Source organism: Hermetia illucens, chromosome 3 (genome assembly GCF_905115235.1).
Source record: "Hermetia illucens chromosome 3, iHerIll2.2.curated.20191125, whole genome shotgun sequence".
In the NCBI taxonomy this organism is placed as follows: Eukaryota; Metazoa; Arthropoda; class Insecta; order Diptera; family Stratiomyidae; genus Hermetia; species Hermetia illucens.
The window spans coordinates 152512678-152530231 of NC_051851.1; the positions used below are offsets into that span (position 1 = coordinate 152512678).

The 17554-nt window shown below is 45.2% G+C and overlaps 2 protein-coding genes across 2 annotated transcripts; both read left to right on the top strand.

Annotated features, from left to right (window-relative positions):
* Positions 1 to 6010: 6010 nt before the first annotated feature.
* Positions 6011 to 6941, top strand: LOC119651906. The gene is made up of 3 exons (XM_038055733.1): positions 6011 to 6242; positions 6298 to 6314; positions 6389 to 6941. The coding sequence occupies exons 2-3, from the start codon at positions 6306 to 6308 to the stop codon at positions 6752 to 6754; spliced, it is 375 nt and encodes a 124-aa protein (XP_037911661.1). The 5' UTR covers positions 6011 to 6242; positions 6298 to 6305; the 3' UTR covers positions 6755 to 6941.
* A 5974-nt stretch (positions 6942 to 12915) lies between these two features.
* Positions 12916 to 13832, top strand: LOC119651747. Its single transcript, XM_038055481.1, has 3 exons — positions 12916 to 13128; positions 13210 to 13231; positions 13360 to 13832. The coding sequence occupies exons 2-3, from the start codon at positions 13223 to 13225 to the stop codon at positions 13678 to 13680; spliced, it is 330 nt and encodes a 109-aa protein (XP_037911409.1). The 5' UTR covers positions 12916 to 13128; positions 13210 to 13222; the 3' UTR covers positions 13681 to 13832.
* The last annotated feature ends 3722 nt before the right edge of the window (positions 13833 to 17554 follow it).

A 17554-nucleotide genomic window follows, 5' to 3' on the forward strand; every position in this document is an offset into this window, starting at 1 on the left:
TGCGATATCCCTAAAAGCTGTCTTGCGTCCTGACCTACGCCATCGCTCCATCTCAGGCAGGGTCTGCCTCGTCTTCTTTCCGTTGTATGCTGTGCTCATTTGATCGACCGCGCTGCGCATGGTTGCCTCCCCCCTTCAAAGCCTGTAGAGTACTCATTTATTATCCACAAAAGTTGGGGACGTGAAAACGATTTTCAAATGTCTAAAGCATGTTAACCTGATATCCGCTGCCCAAAATGCGTTGCGAACACGTTCAGTAGCAAGTCAGGTGTATGCCTTCAGTACCTTGTTGGGGACACTATCCGGTTGGACATTTTTGATCAAAACGCTTCTTTCAATTTCTTTACCCTTACCGGTGATTATGGGCTGTGTAATCCTGCAGTAACTTTCAGGGCATGCTGGGATTAAAAACTTGGCGTCAAAAATCACGTTCAACAATAGCGTCCAATTTTTGCAGTACCTCTGGCCTGGTGGCCATGTTCCAGACACTTCGAAGATCGGCTCAAGGATCCACTCAAGGACTCTGAGGTGTAAGCTCTCTCTCCCTTTCTGCGTTCTTGCCAAATCTCTCATCGTGTGGATAAGGGAACGCTCGGTGGATGTATTATGGGCGTAGAGAACTAAAACCGAACATAGAGAAGAAGAGGAGGGATAAATTCATGGTGTGGAACTTCGGACTCCCAGTACCGACTGTTATTTGTTTGTGCAAGGCGAGTCCTGTCATCGATATCGAATAACCGCGGGGGTTCAGTAGTGGTAACCTTGGCTAGTGTGACATCAAATGCTACAATTATACAGGAGGGGGTAGTAATTATTCCATTGAGAGACTCGTTCTGATGAAGGTCGATCTTTTGTAGATTCCCACCTTTATGGGCATAAATCCTCGCGATTCAAGAAGCAACTGCTAATTGAGAGACTATAGCAGAGCACGGAAAGGAGGAAACTATGATGGTAACTACCCGAGTAACGTAAGACGAAGCGATCAATCGGGAGCTGCCTTTATGGCACTGGGTAATTACATCTTGGAGCTCTACGAATTTATCAAGGAATGCCGGAGTATACATCAGAAGATAAAAGTCAAAGAGAAATGAGCCAGGCAACACAAGTGGCGCTCACTCGTAAGAGAAGAAATCCCGGAAAAGGTTAAATGATCGGTTGAAGGAACAAACAAAGAAAACGGGCTCAACTTCCAAGAAGGTGGACTAGATGAGGAGGTCGGCTGGAGCTGCCGTTCAAACTCACACAACCGCAATTCCGAAGTGATTGAGTGGATCCCACAAGGAGGATATGGATGTCTGGACAACAAACTATCGAGTCGCACACCAAATCACCTACGCAAGGATTCCTTGGTTGCCTAGGATGCCGATCGGTTTTTACGATGATAAGGAAGTCAGTGTATCCTCAACAGCTTAAAGAGTTCTCCCAAGTCAATGAATTCGTCCATCAAAGTAAGCGGAAATTGTTATCATCTTCAAACGAAGCGAAGGGTCATACGCTGACATTGTCAGGAAAATAAAGGCAGACTCAGAACTCACCAATTTGGGAGGTAATGTTAGCCACTTAGACGGTCCCAGAGAGGAGATCGTATGTCGTAGCTGAAGAGATCCAAGAATATAACGCAAAATAAGTTCTTGAGCAAAACATGGAAAACCTTAAGGCCAAGAAAACGAAATAAGGGCTAGTAAGCCAGATATTTTTATAGTTTGCAAGATGAAGTCCAGCGAGCGATTTTCGAGGCTTTGGAAAAGAAGTTTAACCTTATATAACTTGAAAGGTCAGCGACAAAAACGCTACGGCAAATTTACGTAGGCATGTATCAAGCAATGCATGTACCAAGCAATGCAAAGGGAAGAAGGGTGTGGGCCTTCAGCACGTTGTCTCAGTATTGGAATATAGGAGAACCCTTAACGCAAATCGCTGACAAGGTTGCTACAAAGCAACCTCAACTACTGCTAATCGCCGAAGGACCTACTCTCAAAAATCATCCGTGTGAAAGGTGTCCATGTGGCCATAATTAGTGAGCCACATAAGAACACGAGGGGGAGGGGAATGAGCTAAGCATCGCTTTGGCCTTTCGGAGAACAAGCCTTCCAAGAAATCGTGGGGCACGACTGTTGTGCTCTAATCAGTTCAAAACTTGACGAGTATGAGCAAATGATGAGGGGTGTGGTTTTGGGAGCAAGAGGATGTTAGCCGAAAATCATAACATTGGATTTTATTGCGTGGGCTCTTGAATGTACCTGCCAGACAACAAATGTGAGAGGAAGTCTTTTGGCTGAAACTCATATACTTTTCGGAGTAGGGGTCTGAGGTTTATAGTGGGCATGACATAAGTGAGTTCCGCTTTAGCTAGTAGTGTTGTTTGGTAAGATAGTGAGTACTATTCTCACAGTGGCCACTAAGTGATCTGCATGGAGATCAATGGCGAGCTCCGCAAAGAGTTTACATAGACTCCCGCATGGGTTACCGCGGTTTTCGACAGGGACGCGTTTTCTATGGTGCTCGCGTCTGGTATAAATGGTGCAACTATAGAAAAATCACCAAGATCACTCAATGGGTTTCGACAGCATGCGATGCTGCTGTGCCCAGACGCCGATTGCTCTCCAATAAGCAACTCAACTACTGGCGGAATAAAGAAATTGAAAATTAGGGCGCTGCATCGTTTCAGGCAACTAGACTTTACCGCAGACCTATGGGAAAACCCATTGGCGACGATCAGGGGGAAACGCACAGAAAACTCCGACTCGTAACAGCAAAAGGAACTAGTTCAAATGATTGTGCAAAGATACCGATATAAAGCCTTGGGATGGGGTTGAGAGAATGGTAATGAAAACGCTGCGCTGTCAGCGCCTTCTTAAAGAAAATGTTACCAATTTGTTTTCTCATCACGAAAATAGCGGAGGAAAAGGGTCGTCTAGGCTAATGAGTGCGTTATACCTACAATTACCAAGCACGAGCTCTGGGAAATATGTGGTAGGATCGGCGACTACAAGGTCCCGAGTTTGAATAGCATCGTAAGTAGAGCTTTGAAGTTGTCAGTGAAGATTAGGTTAGACCATATCGGCAATACCTAGGCGTGCCTAGCAGAGGAAAGGTTCCTTGTTCAGTAGAAAAAGAACTTGTTTGCAAAACCCAATAAGCAGTGGAGAGGGAGGGGGGGGGGGCTGAGATGATGGAAAGAGTCAGCTACCACAGATTGATTCTCATCGTTGAAAGCGGCAATGGCCTGTCGGAGCGCCAATATGGGTTTCGACTCACCACCTTACGGTGGATGCATTGAGTACGGTGGTCAGCCTTGCAAATGGTGCAATGAAATTTGGTGGCGGTTGTACTGTGTTGGCGCTGGATGCTGAAAAGGTATTCAATTCCGTATTAGATGCATCGGTATCCCTGGGTATTTGGCGAGTGTGGTCAAGAATTACCTCTTGAAGCGAACTCCCTGATAAAGGAAAGAGTACATCGCCACAGCAGGGCTCAGTGCTGGGTCCCCTGCTGTATAATGAAATGCTTGTGTTTCCCGCTTTAGAGGAGATTCCGATTATCGGTTCTACCAATAACTTTGCTGTAGTTGTTGTAGAGAATGTGGGGATTCACGCGACGAAGACAGTTGACCTTGGTGGCTGAAAGAAAAACACGGTTATGGTGGTATTCGGTGGATATATGGTCGTCTCTAAGCCAGCTATTAGGTACTTGCGGGTGATGATTGATGGGTAAATTGAGTTTTAAGGAGCACTTAGGGTACGCATCTCAAGAGGCTTCTAGTGGCAAATATCGGTGAGCGGAAACACTGTAAGAGATTGCTTTTAGACGGAATGGGGCGGTCCATTCTGCTGTATGCATTGCCTATGTGAGTGGCGTGCTAGGAAACTCTCAGAGAAGGAAACAGGAAAATTAAGTTTTCCGGCTGAGGTTTCTGAGGGTTTGCAGCGCTTTTGGAAATACTTTAGATGAAACAAGGCGGGCATGACTCTTGTCGATATTCTGATGAATTAAACAAATGTGGAATATCATACAAGACGTATGGAGGGGCACACAGAACAGAGAAATGCGGCAAAGCCAAAGTTGCATGATCTCTAGCAACGCAGATGAGACGAGGCTTCGAAGGGCTGGCGGACGCACAGGCTCATTTCCTCCTTCCCCCGAAGAAACCAACTACCACATTGCTCAGTTCCTCTAGGGACATGGTGGTTGATATAGTGTTCATTTCCACCGCTTTGGGCTGGATGGATTGCCGAAATGTCCGAACCAGAGGATGCAGAGCATGTAATATTTCACTGTCACTGTCCAGGAGAAAAGGAACTTGAATCAAGCGCAAGCCGGTTGAGTATAGTTTAGGAGATTCTGGCTTACGGTTGTAAAAATACACAACAAGTTATTTTAAAAAGCAAGGAGGAGGAAAGCTTAAAGAACAAGAAGCACGAGTGCTTAAAGATAAACTCACCTTATAAAGGAAAACCTACATGGGGTTCCGGCGAGCCTTGGACTAGAGGGATCGCGGAATGTTTTTATTGGATGTGAATCTCACAGTTGCCCGCTCTATCTCAGACTCTTGCGCGGCTAAGTTGGAACAGATGTGTCTTTTTAAGATTTTCAACCCTCCCTGTATGCACAAAAAAAAAACTGAGGCTCTCCGTTTCGTATTTTGGATCTCATTCCGTAAAGTGGGAAGCTTTTTCCAAAATGCCAGCATAAGCCTATTCCATATGAGGTGAAAGCTAGAAAAGGTTATTCCACAATGATCCTTGAGGAAATTATTTTCCAGCCCAGAGCCTGTGGTCCAAATTTAGGGTATCTGAATACCAGGTAGCAGCAGTGCCAAACGTAGTGGGATACCGTAATGGGTAGATACTTGGTACTTTCACTGAGAAGCAGCAAATCAGCGTTTCGTTTGCAATGTCACTCCTATGAATATTTGCTTCCAGGACGTGGATCATGCTACTATGCATTGAAATTGTTTCAGCGGTCCTTAAAATACCTGGTATTACTTCGAATCAAGAATGTGAGCTACGTCTTCTTTCCAGATACTATGGTCTTTGTAGATCACGTAACATTCTTCCTTCGTTTTCGTTTTAGATCCACGTATGTAATATATATATACTGCTCCTGTTAAGCCTTTTGCATACTTTTGCAATATCCTTGCTATTGAATCACCGAGTCAGAACCCGCCCCTTTCCGTATCCTACAGATTGAGAAATCTCGGCGCTTTCTTGATAAAGCTGGTTAAGGCTAGATTCTGTCCCTTGGACTTGACCGATGTGCCTCTTTTCTTGATATTGGTAATATCTGGGTAGCTTCATTTGATCGCTTTTTCTACTGGTTCCTCGTTTACAGGGCAGCCTTAGTTTAAGGGTAGAGGTTACTTTGAGGCAGAACACGACTGCTTTCGTCCGTACAATGGTCCGCGCTACTTTACAGAATGCGATCTTCTTGACAGTCCTCGATCGGGGTATCATTGTTCGGTTTAAGAAAAAGGGTCCGCATTTTGGGATTTCGGCTGCCGTTTTTTATGTGATTATGACTAAAATTACCCAACAGGTAGGACAGGCAGGCCAATGATGCTTGCTTGTAGAAATATGTAGAGCGAGTCGAAGTTATTTGCTTGGCTCATCTGAAGTAGAAACAGCCTTTCTGAAATGTCTTAACGCTGAACAACGGTGTAGGAAAAGGGAAGGAAGGAAGGTCATATCTTTATGGAAGCTTTTGTATTGAGATCTGGGGATCCTTATTGCGAAGCAAGCACTGGTACCCCCCAGGATAATGGCAGACGGAAAGGAAATTATTCGCATTAAAGGATTTGCAGTCATGAAGTCGTGTCATCTGGTTCGATAGGATGATCCAAAAGTCCTTGAGATCCTTGTTACGAGATGACAATTCAGGGTTCGATTATTTTTATTTTCTTAACTGTCAAAATCGATTTTGGAACACTTTCCTATTCCACTTTGAAACGTTGCATTGCTTCGCAGTAGGCTTGGGATGTATCTATTTATGAACAGAAGTTTCCTTTTTGTGAAATTTGGCATTCAAGGCTCATTCTAAAGTTTTAATTAGTTCAGTAAGTTTTAAGAAAATTCCCCTCCCATAGAAATTCCGTTTCGGTCATCCAAAAACAATGAAATCTTCTGTTTTAAATTTCTAAATCTGAAAAATAACCCAAGCCCGTAAAAATCCTGAAAAAAAATAAGAAATAAAAAAAATCCAAAAAAATACCCCTAGTTAAGTAAACTGTTCTTGGCGACTATACGGTAAGGAAAAGGTTTTTTTTATGGCAAATACTGATTGAAAATATTTTTTTTGCAGGCTTAAGGATGTATCAGGTAAGCAGACTAATTCGAAAGTTTTCGTCCAAAACTAGTTTAAGTGATACCAATTCAATACGCTTCTTTTGTAGCAATATTGCAATCCCTGCATGAGAAATGGACTTCAGGACGAATGTGGAAATAGGCTAAGACAGATGTCATATTCATATGACCGTCGTCCGGGTTCATGCCCGACGAGCTTCAACGTCTACTCAAGTAGAAGCGTTTGCAGTGGCCGTGACAGATCACTGAGAGAACGATGCGAAGGCCCAACTGATAGAAGTGGAAGACGTAGTGGCAGAGGTTCAACTCGAAGGGATAGGAAAGGAGATAATGATAATGAGTATACGGACAGCGAACCCTTTACTATTCCATATCGAACTACCTATTATCCTGCTGGACCCTTTGGACCTCGGATCGAACTTTGTCCCTATGTTCCTATAACTGAATGTGCATAGGTAGACCGTGACAAGGACTTATTAGGTATTGCAGGAATCTTAACTACTCCATGCATTTGCATCGCCGTTGGTAAACTTCTGGGTAAATAAGTTATGCAAAGGATCTTTGGCTAATTTACTGCAACAATTTGGTTTTATTCTCTAAAGTTAGAATGGAAATCCGTTACAAATAAAGGTTTTTAGGAATGATTGCTTTTCAATTAGGTTCTCTCATTTCTCTTCGCATGTTTTGGTCAGCCCAACTTAGGAGGTTGAATAGTCTCAAGAGGTCCCAGGTGTGTGCTCATGGGTCACTTCGAAACTGGTTGCTGATATCATCATCAACGGCGCAACAACCGGTATCCGGTCCACGCCTGCCTTAATAAGGAACTCCAGACATCCCGGTTTTGTGTCGAGGTCCACCAATTCGATATCCCTAAAAGCTGTTTGGCGTCCTGGCCTACGCCATCGCTCCATCTTAGGCAGGGTCTGCCTCGTCTTACCTACTTGGCTGTTCAAGTCCCCAAGTATGATTTTGATATCATATCTGGAACAGGCTTCGAGGGTTGGTTCTACTGCCTCGTAGAAGATATCCTTCTTCACAGGGACCGCACTTTCCATGTAAGGCTGTCCACCCCCAACACTCAACCTGGAGGACCAGTTGGTACAATTTGCCTCTTTTTATGCGCGGGAGACTCGCCTTAATCCTTCTCCGTCTGCAGCTTTTCGTTAAGAAAGAGCTCCCAGCGGTCACCACGTGGAGGTGGAGATAGGGTTTGGTAGTAGAGCTGTTGGTGTTGGTTCAGCAGGCATTTCCCAGGTTTTATGCTCCATCGTGGGTACCAATCCACGTTTCGCCTTGCGACCTATACTACCCTTTGACCACCCGGAGGCGGTTCGAGGGTAATTTACTCGGAGTCGGTTTGGTGAAGGCATTGTTTTGCCAGAAGGTTGTTTGCCCAGGGCTGCTTTTCTGCACGGGAGCAGGTGCTTACCTCTTGAGTAAGACTTTGCCTTCAGCAGGTGCACCGACTGGAAGTCGGGAATAGGAGAGCTGACAGAAGTGGCATGGGATCTCTCGGACTAGGTCCCATTTGAAATTGTCCGCTGTTGAATAAGTCGAGAATCTGAGTTTAGACTCAGGTTCTCCATCGATGAGCTCAGTGTTTTATTTATTTATTTATTAACGAAAAATAAACTGAATAAAATCGAGTTACTTATTACCGTCAAAAGAAGGGGAAAGCAAGAACATTAACCGATGCTTAAAAGTATTGAAAGGAGGGAAGTGTAAGGGACTGCGACGAAGTCTTGGAATCAGGGGATGCAAATAGATTCCGAGCTTTGCGAAGTGCAATTTTGCGTTGTGGGTGTTATAAGGCGTAATACGGGAGGTGATGTCGTTAGAGGAGGAGTAGTCTTTCAGCACCGAGGAAAGTTTGAAAAAAAAGCAAAAGTTTAGATAGGTTCTACATTGTTGTAAGACGGGGAGATTCAGAAAGTGGTGTCGGGAGGGAGGGTTAGTCCACACGAGGACAGAAGAAGAGGAAACGGGTGAATTTACGTTGTACATTTTTAAGGGCAAAACAATCACAGTTATAGAAGGGTGACTAGATCAAGGAGCACTACTTGAGGGTACTTATCGCGAGGGAGTTGAAAAGAGTTAAGGAGCGATGAGTGGAGTCAAAAGCAGAGTAGGAACGAAGTATAACGATAGATAATTTTACACCCCGATTGGTGAATTCGAGGCAATGCGTTTTAAAGCGGAGCCTATTGTCGAAAGTGACTCCGAGGTCTCGAGTGTAGTTCTGATATGAATGAATATCCGCCAATAGAGTAGGAAAAGGAAATGGCTGAGGATTTGAGCGAGTAGTGATAGAGTGACACGTTCTCACGTTTAGCGTTAAACCACTTGAAGAGCACCAGTGAAACAATGTGTCTAGGTCAGATTGAAGTGAGGCACAGTCATAGGCGAAGATATAGAGGGAAACCACTTAAAATAAGGAGGGGGTGAAGGTCGTTGATCAAGAATAAAAACAAGAAACAGCCCAGAAGAGAGCCCTGCGGGATGCAACAGAATGGGGAAAGGGGCGGCAGGATCGATTGGAAAGGGAAGAGGCAAGCTATGAAACAAGTAATATGAGAATGCTTAAAGAAGAGAGTTTGGGTAGAGGCGGTCTGGACCGATTACGCTTCATGTTAAAGTTGCATAATTCTGCAAGTCCTCACCATCTTCAGACGCACCAAGAGTGTGTAAAGTCGTGCTGGGTGCAGGGTGTAGGTTCATTTAACTGATGAGGATCTGCTTGTCTGCTGGTCATGTGTTAGGGGCAAGTAGATCTGGCGGGGGGATGGACCGAAGCAACAGCCCGGGAATCGTCCTCCCTGCATTGGAGAAGGTGCTAATGGGACCATAAGCCAAGGTGGAACAGCATACACCGACGGCTGCGTGGCCAATGGGGAGCTTGATTTTTAGTATGCGAACTCTGAATACTTTGGACACCTTCAGTTTCAAATAAGACCCTTACCCTCGTGGCCGGACTAGCCAGGGGTGGTGGACATTCTTTCCAAACTGCTCATGGAACCAAGATATGGACTCAATTTTAAAACTAAAAAAACTGACGATAGAAGAAGAGGGGGTGATGCCAGACTCCTCATCGGAGGACGAGCTGCTGGCATTCAGCCAGGAGACAGTAGTCGTCACGAGCAGCACACTCGGTGCCAGCCGTAGCACCGCTGCGCTGAAACCAACCCCAGGAGGATTGACTGGAGAAAGTTTGGTCAAATAATTAAGAACAAACTCTCCGTTGCGGAAGTTGGTAAGATTGACACGACAGACGAACTAGGGTCAAAGGTCGGGGCTATCGAAAAGGCATTCGATACCGCTTTTAAAGTCTCATGCCCTACTAAGTACAGAAAAAAGACACTGCCACCATGGTGTAATGAAAATCTCCGCAGCCTCAGGAAGCTGACCAGGCAAATCTTCAACATCTGCTACAGGCATAGACATTAGCAGCTTTACAAGGACTGCCTCAAGAAGTAAAAGCCGGCCATCAGGACCGCCAAGAAGCGGTCTTGGTTGGACTATGGTCAGAACGTCAAAAGCACCAGTGAATCCGCGAGGCTCAGCAGGATTTTGTCCAAGGAACATAAGAGCCTATCCTTTCATAAAAAGTTGGAAGGCTCCTGAACGAAATGTTCCAGCGAAACCGTGGAGCTGCTGGTTCAAACGCACTTTTCCGCCAAGGAGAAGGACTGTTAGTTAAAACCTTGCTTGGAGGGTTTGCAGTCACCCCAGCTGTGCGAGACTATCAAATCGGAAATTACCGAGGGGCTGCCTGCAACATGCCTACATCAAAGGAAAATCCACAAAAACCGATCTCCACGAGGTAATTGGCACGGTTGAGCGGTCGCTGCAGTACAAGCAGTACACCCTAGCTGCCTTCTTGGATATAGAGGGAGCTTTATACAACATGACCAGTATTGGATTGGAGGGATATCTTACGCATTAGATTATATTCATGCTCAGTACCAGAATAAGCCAGTAGGATCTGGGAGGGAACCACTTGACCAGAGCTGTGAACAGATGCACACCCCAGGATAGTGCCATCTTTCCGGTGCTCTGGTTAATAGTAATGGATGAAATTTTACGAGCATTGGACAGCAGCGGGGTGAAGGTGGTGGCGTATACCGATGACTTGGTGATATTAGTGTCAGGGATGTTTCCGTCCATTATGAGCGACATCATGGAAGGAACATTGTGAAAAGTGTGCCTGTGGACCGCAAGATACGGACTCGGCATAAATCCAATCAAAACGGAACTGATGCTATTCACCACCAAGACGGGGATACCTGAATTCCACCTACCACGGCTGAATGAACAAAGATTGGTTCCTTTCTCTAATGTAAAGTATCTGGGTGTAATCCTGGATCCAAAGCTAAATTAGAGATTGAACATAGAACTGAGGGTTAAGAAGGCATGCATAGCCTCCTATACCTGCAAGAAAACCTTTGTAAAAATATGGGGTCTCCGGCCGAGGATGGTTCTCTAACGTACGGCTTTATTGTATAGTGGCAGGCTTTGACCAAAAAATACAATAGGATGAAGCTTAATAGGATTCAAAGAACCGCGTGTGCAGGTGTTACTACAAGTCTGCAGCCTTGCCCGGCAGATGCTTTCAATGTACTCTTGCATCTCCTCCTCCTAGACCTCCACATTAAATACGTTGCAGCAAGCGGTGCCGTCAGACCACGTGAGTCTGGATGCTGGGCAGCGAAGTCCTACGACCACAGTAACATCCTGGACGAAGTACCTCGGGAAATCTGGGCATTCTGGACATTCCCCACGGACTATGCCACACGCAAGCTGAACTTCACGAGAAACTTTGCTCTGGACTTTCCAACCAGGGCAAAGGAGAAGACCAGCGGCGTGTTTCAAGGTTATGACTCAGTTTTTTTACCGATGGATCAAAGATGGTCTGTGGAGTTGGCGCGGGGGTTTTCTCGAATACACACAGTGTATCGCAGTCGTTTGGTCTCCCAGGTTTCGCCAGTGTATTCCAAGCGGGAGTACTGGCTATATTGGAAGTCTGTCGACGGCTGGACCGAGATTTGAGCCTCAGGCGTAACATAGTCATAGCCTTGTACTCAGCGACGACATCTTCCAGGCTGGTGGGGCAGTGCAGATATGCGCTGAACCGTCTGGGCGGCGCGTTCAAGGTTACCCTTTTCTGGGTTCTTGACATAGGAACATAGAAGGGAATGAGCGGGCTGACGGTTTGGCCAGGGTCTGCTCTGGACTTTGCAGCCCTTCAGGGGCAGAGTTTAATCGCACTACCTAGCAGCCGCGGGCCTTAGATGGCGAAGACTTACGAGCTGTGCCAAGTCAACGAGAATTTGGCCTGCTTATAACATAGCCCGATCACGAGAGCTCCTGTGCCAGACGCGTGCAAATGCATTCAAGATTACGGCGGTCTGGATAGGGCACTGGCCCATAGACTATGCGACCAGACTCGACTTCCCCAACAATTCGCATTGGCGAAGCTGCAGATAAGGAAGGGAAACCCTCATGCACTTTCTTTGCGATTGCCCAGACTACGGACACTGGGTAAACCATTGTTTGGGGACCCCAGAGAGATTTCTAGTTGCAGGGTGGGAGAGCTGCTTTCTTTCGTGAATGCTACGGGCTAGCTCTGAAGATCTGAGCCGGCTAGACTCTGCCTCCCCGCCCTCATAACAGTAGTGACGGTCTTAGGAGTTTGTGGCATCAAAGCGGCGCACCACAGCGCTAATTGGGCTCCTTGGAGCGGCCACTGATACTAACCTACCCCTTAGATAGAAGCATCTTGTGATTTACAGTGTCGAAGCCTTCAACAAAGTCAATGTATGTAGTATGCAATTGCTGGCCATTTGGCCACAAAGTTGGTGGAGTCGAGCAGGTTGGAGGCAGTGGACCTACGCCTACCTTTTCAAGATCTTGGATTAGGAGTGCGATAATGCCCTTTTGAGAATGAGGGAGATGAGAGACCCTTTCCCACAGGTCGTTGAAAGTAATGGTGAGTTAAAATGAAAACGAGTGACCATCGTAACGGAAATGGTCGTTGAGTGAGGGAATGAGGTACTCGCCAAGAAGAGGTGTAAAGAAGGGAATGGTAGGATATTCGAGGCAGCCTGCATTCATTAGTGGGGTGCGAAGAGGGGAGAGGAGAGGGAACATAGGCTAAGGAAAAGTAGCGGCGGAATAAATCACAAGATTGTTCTAGCTAATTAGCAGAGGAGCTCCACTAAGAGTTGGGTAGTTGAAACTGGGAACGCCACTCAGGATATGCCCCCCGTGACCAATAAATTCTTGGCGCAGTAGTTATACCTTCACTTCTGGTTTTGATGATCCCTTAGCTGCAGGTTTCACCACTAGTTCACCAGGGATCTTCTTTACTTATCTACAGCTCCCTTACTACAACAAGCTACGTAATCTCCGAGGGAGAAGCTGGAGAGATATTTGAAGTTAGTTTCCAGTAACTAGAGTGTAGTAATGAGAGAGAGAGTGTAATGAAAGCTGTTCAAGGAATAATAATCCCCACTTTGAATTGTGGAAGGGTTGAATTAACGAGTAGAAAAAAAAACAGATCAAAGGTGCCAGGCCCTAAATTTATTTCGATCGAAGTTTTCCTTTTAAGAAACGACGTCCATACTCGGCAGTCCATAGTTTTAGTTAGCTGAGTAAGTTTTAAGAAAATTTAAATGTACAAATTTAAAAATTTCGCCCCGGGCGAGACAAAAAATTATTCGTAATTTTTTTTTTCGATGAGCTAAAATTAAGGATATTATTTAAAAAGAGAAAAAAAATAACTTAAAATATAATATAAAATTAAATATATATAATAGTTTAAATTGAAACGGTAAGTGTTGTTTTTAGCGGATGAGAGAGATTTTTTAAGAGTTTGATTGATGCATGGCTATTTTTTCCTTATCCTTTCTAGGTAGGACTTCGGAATGAGAGAGGTAAGTGTACAAGGGAAGGATATCCTGATTTTCATGAAATTTGACAGATGTTTGACACAATTTTTTTTTTTATGAAACTACTCGTCGGTTTGAATTCAATTTACTAATTCATGTCAATTGATTTTTAGCAACCGTGCCGTCCCGATATGAGAAATGGACTTCAGGATCTTTGTTTTGGAGACTCTGCGGTCCAAGCGACTCCAGCAGTGCTTGATGAGAAGGCGCTAGGCCAAGATTCCTGTGAGCCTCAGCAGTATTCAAGGGGTCGGTATGGAAGACCTGGAAGGGGACTACCGGGGCCGGGTAAACCATGGCCCTCATGGAGCAGGGTTTTCCCTTGTGATCCTTATGCTCTGCCATATAGAAATATTTACTATCCAGCTGGACCCTTTGGCCCTCGTATCGAGCTCTGTCCGTATGTCCCCCTCTCACTAGGTCCACGTTTCTGAGATGGATAAGATAATTCAAGTTCCTTGATGGAGGCAATCGATAAATGAAACGAATGTAAACTAGATCTTATTGGATTTGTTAAATTTTTAAAAATATTTCAGAATAATTTTTATGTTTTGGATACTTTATATTATAAAACTGTTTAAAGGAACTCCCGGTAGTTTTATTAGGGCTTCCGGAGCCGAAAGACTGCTTTCCAAGTCTAGCAACGTCAATATTTATTGGCTCATTTTTGTGTTGACTGTGTAGGTTGATACAGATCCCTATCCTAATCTACTTCTTGGGGACAGTTTAGGGACTAGACATCTTATTATTGCCGAGCGGTATTCAAACACCGGACTCTGGGTAGTATGTGCAGATTTAGTGGAGTTTAAGAATAAGTGGTTCTGTCGGAAGACTATAGAGTGGAAATGGCGAAGTAAGATTGCAGAAATTTCTTTTCCGTAGTTCGTATACTGCTCCTAAGTTTACTTGATCCCTCTTCGATCGAAAGCGGAAACTCAGAACGTGAGTGTGGGATTTGTAGAATATTTCATCAACGGTGCAACAACCGGTATCCGGTCTAGGCCTTCCTTAATAAGGTACTCCAGACACACCCCGGTTTTGCGTCGAGGTCCACCAATTCGATATTCCTAAAAGCTGTCTGGCGTCCTGACCCACGCTATCACTCCATCTCAGGCAGGGTCTGCCTCGTCTTTTTCTACCATAGATATTGCCCTTCCGGGCTGCATCATCCTTATTGACACGGATTAAGTGACCGGCGCACCGTAAACTGTTTGAAGGATATTTGTCGAACCTTAAAGATTGACCCAGGGGAGTTATGTAAGATGTAGCGATTGAGGCTTGCATTAATCGCACTGGATAACAAGATTATGGGGACTCATCAAGGAATGCCGGAGCATTCATCAGAACCAGAATCAGAAACTACCGGAGAAGAGGCTGGGGGAACGGAAAGGGTGAAAAGTATAGATGGAATGACTGTTGAAAGGCACGCAGTCGCTGCGCGAAAAAGGAGTAGACTTCAAAAAGAGAATGTGAAAGCCTGAAGAAGGGTAGTACTCAGAGAAGAAGGGATAGGATGATGATACGCATAGTTCGCAAGCACATATGTAGATGGGACCAACACGGATGAAGTTGCTTTACAAAAACTTGAAAAAGATGTTATACCTTACCGGGTTTTAAGAATCAGTTGTAAAAAACTCCCACAAAAACCCGGGGACACAAACCGTTATCATCAGTCTGCCAGTGAAGGCCTTTAATCCTTTAATCCTTTATGTCCTTCAATGGGTTTTCATAATTTTGGGGTCAGCCGCTCCCTCAAGACGCGGTCGACAATATACGTAGTACCCGAGAAAACAGAACTTTTGATAGCCGCTCAATGTTCATCAATATTCTCAGATTACTATAGACGTCCACCATTGGCTAACTTCTCCCCCACTACACACACACCCCACCATTGGCTCACCAAGATATGTAGCTTATCCATTATCGAGCGTCGGCTGGATCAAATAAGCGGTGAATTTTGAACCAGGGAAATCGAAGTTCTTCAATCCTGCGAGAAGTAGCGGACGCAACATTCTAGCGGACGTAGTTTAGTTTAGTTTAGTTTAGTTTACTGGCGGAAGCCGCAGCTCCGAGCACTCGAACCATTGTTAGGTCCATTGTAGTATCCCTGTAAATCGCCTATTCAATAGCTTCTCGCCTACGGCGTTCGCAGGCTTTAGTGAATCTGAGAACATTCTCCAGAGGCAGACAGTGTGCAGATTCTTCATTGAAGAAAACCTTACCAATGTGTCTTCGTTTGAGATCTGAGAAGGCCGGGCAGCTGCATATAAAGTGCAGGGCGATCTCCTCCTCCTCTTCACATTGGCTGCAAATAGCCGAAACCAGTACACCAATCCTTTCCATATGGTAGTTCAAGGGGCAGTGTCGCGTTAAAAGTCCTACTAGGGTTTCCATGCCCCATTTCTTCAGGGACAACAAAAATTCCGCTCTGGCGACCACAGGTTCTTTCACAAAGATTTTCGTCTACGAGCAAATTTCCCCACTTGGCTGCGTGAATCCTTGCAATTTCACCCTTCAGAGTAGACTTGACAGTGGATGGCCGGATTCCAAGGGGCTTCCATTTCTTCCTGGTTGTGATGCCAACGCCAATCATGGGGAGACAGCGATATTAGTCAATGCCGGATCATAGCATAATCAGATTCTGCATTGAGGGCAATTCGGAACTAGGTAGAATAATAAGAGATCCCAGGAGAATAAACTGGAACTCCTGCAGAAGATACTTTAATGATAACATGGCTTATCTACCGGCGAGCGGTGACATTAGGAGTTAGAAATAATATTGGAAGATCTCAACAGAGCCAGCTGCTTGGTTAAAGCCCTTAGGTCATCTTGGTGAAACAGAAACCTAGCCACAATGAGAGAGGAACTGCGAAAACTCTTCAACAGGGCGAAACAAATCGGGGACTGGTAGACGTACAAAAGAGCATTGACGACGTATTACGACGTGATCGGAAAACCAAAATGAAACAGCTACAGGGAACAAACCACAGAAGCATCCAGGCTGTATAAAGCTAAAGCCCAAGTCAAGGAAATATCTTCTGTTCGTCTGAAGAAAAAATATGGGATATTTACCAAGGGGAAGAGTACAAGGTACACCTGCTTCCTAGAACTCATTTCTTGGATTTTACCTCTCGGAAAAGGCGATAGAACCCCAAAAGCGGATAGAAGGGGCAAACGGTGAATTGGAAATTAGCGAAAGAGGTTTGCTCGGAAGGTAGAGTAGGATAGGCAGTGGGGGCTTTCAAACCCACTGAAATTACTTGGAGTAGATGGCATTTTCTCAGCACTACTCCTGAGAAGCTTTGAAATCATTTTTGCATCTCTCCTAAAAGTAGTATGGACCAGTATCATCATCAACAGCGCAACAACCGGTATCCAGCCTAGGCCTGCCTTAATAAGGATCTCCAGACACCCCGGTTTTGCGCCGAGGATCACCAATTCGATATCCCTAAAAGTTATCTGGTGTCCTGACGTAGGCCACCGCTTAATCTCGGGCAGGGATTGCCTCGTCTTCTTTTTCTACCATCGATATTGCCCTTATAGACTTTCCGGACTGGATCATCCTCATCCATACGGATTAGGTGACCCGCCCAACGCAACCTTTTGAGCCGTATTTTATCCACCACCGGACGATCGTGGTATCACTCATAGATTTCGTCGTTATGTAGGCTACGAAACCTTTCACCCTCATGTAGGAGCCACAAATTCTTCGGAGGATTCTTCTCTCGAACGCAGGCCAAGAGTTCGCAATTTTTTTTGCTAAGAATCCAAGTTTCCGGGGAATGCAAAAGAACTGGGAAGATAATTGTCTTCTGCAATAAGAGCTGAGACGTTTCGAGCGAAACAGTTTTTATAAGCTGAAATAGGCTCTGTTGGCAGCCAACAAGCGTATGTTTTGGTTTTTGGCACTGACGTTGCTACCATGTACTTCGCCTTGCCTCCATTTAGGTACAGTCCAAAATCTCGCACCGCCTCTCGGGTTGTTCTTCCCATAATGTCAATATCGTTAGCGTGTGCCAGTAGTTGGGTGGACTTGAAGAGGATGGTGCCTCTCGGATTTACCTCTGCATCGCGAATCACTTTCTCCAGGGCCAGATTGAAGAGGACGCATGATAGGGCATCCCTTTGTCTTAGACCGTTGTTGATGTTGAATGGTCTCGAGAGTGATTCTGCTGCTTTTATCTGGTCTCGCAAATTGGTCAAGGTCAGCCTAGTCAGTCTTATTAGCTTCGTCGGGATACCGAATTGGTGCCAAGTGCATGTAAGTGGGCAAAAGTAATCTGCCGGAATTCACACCAGTCTCCGAAT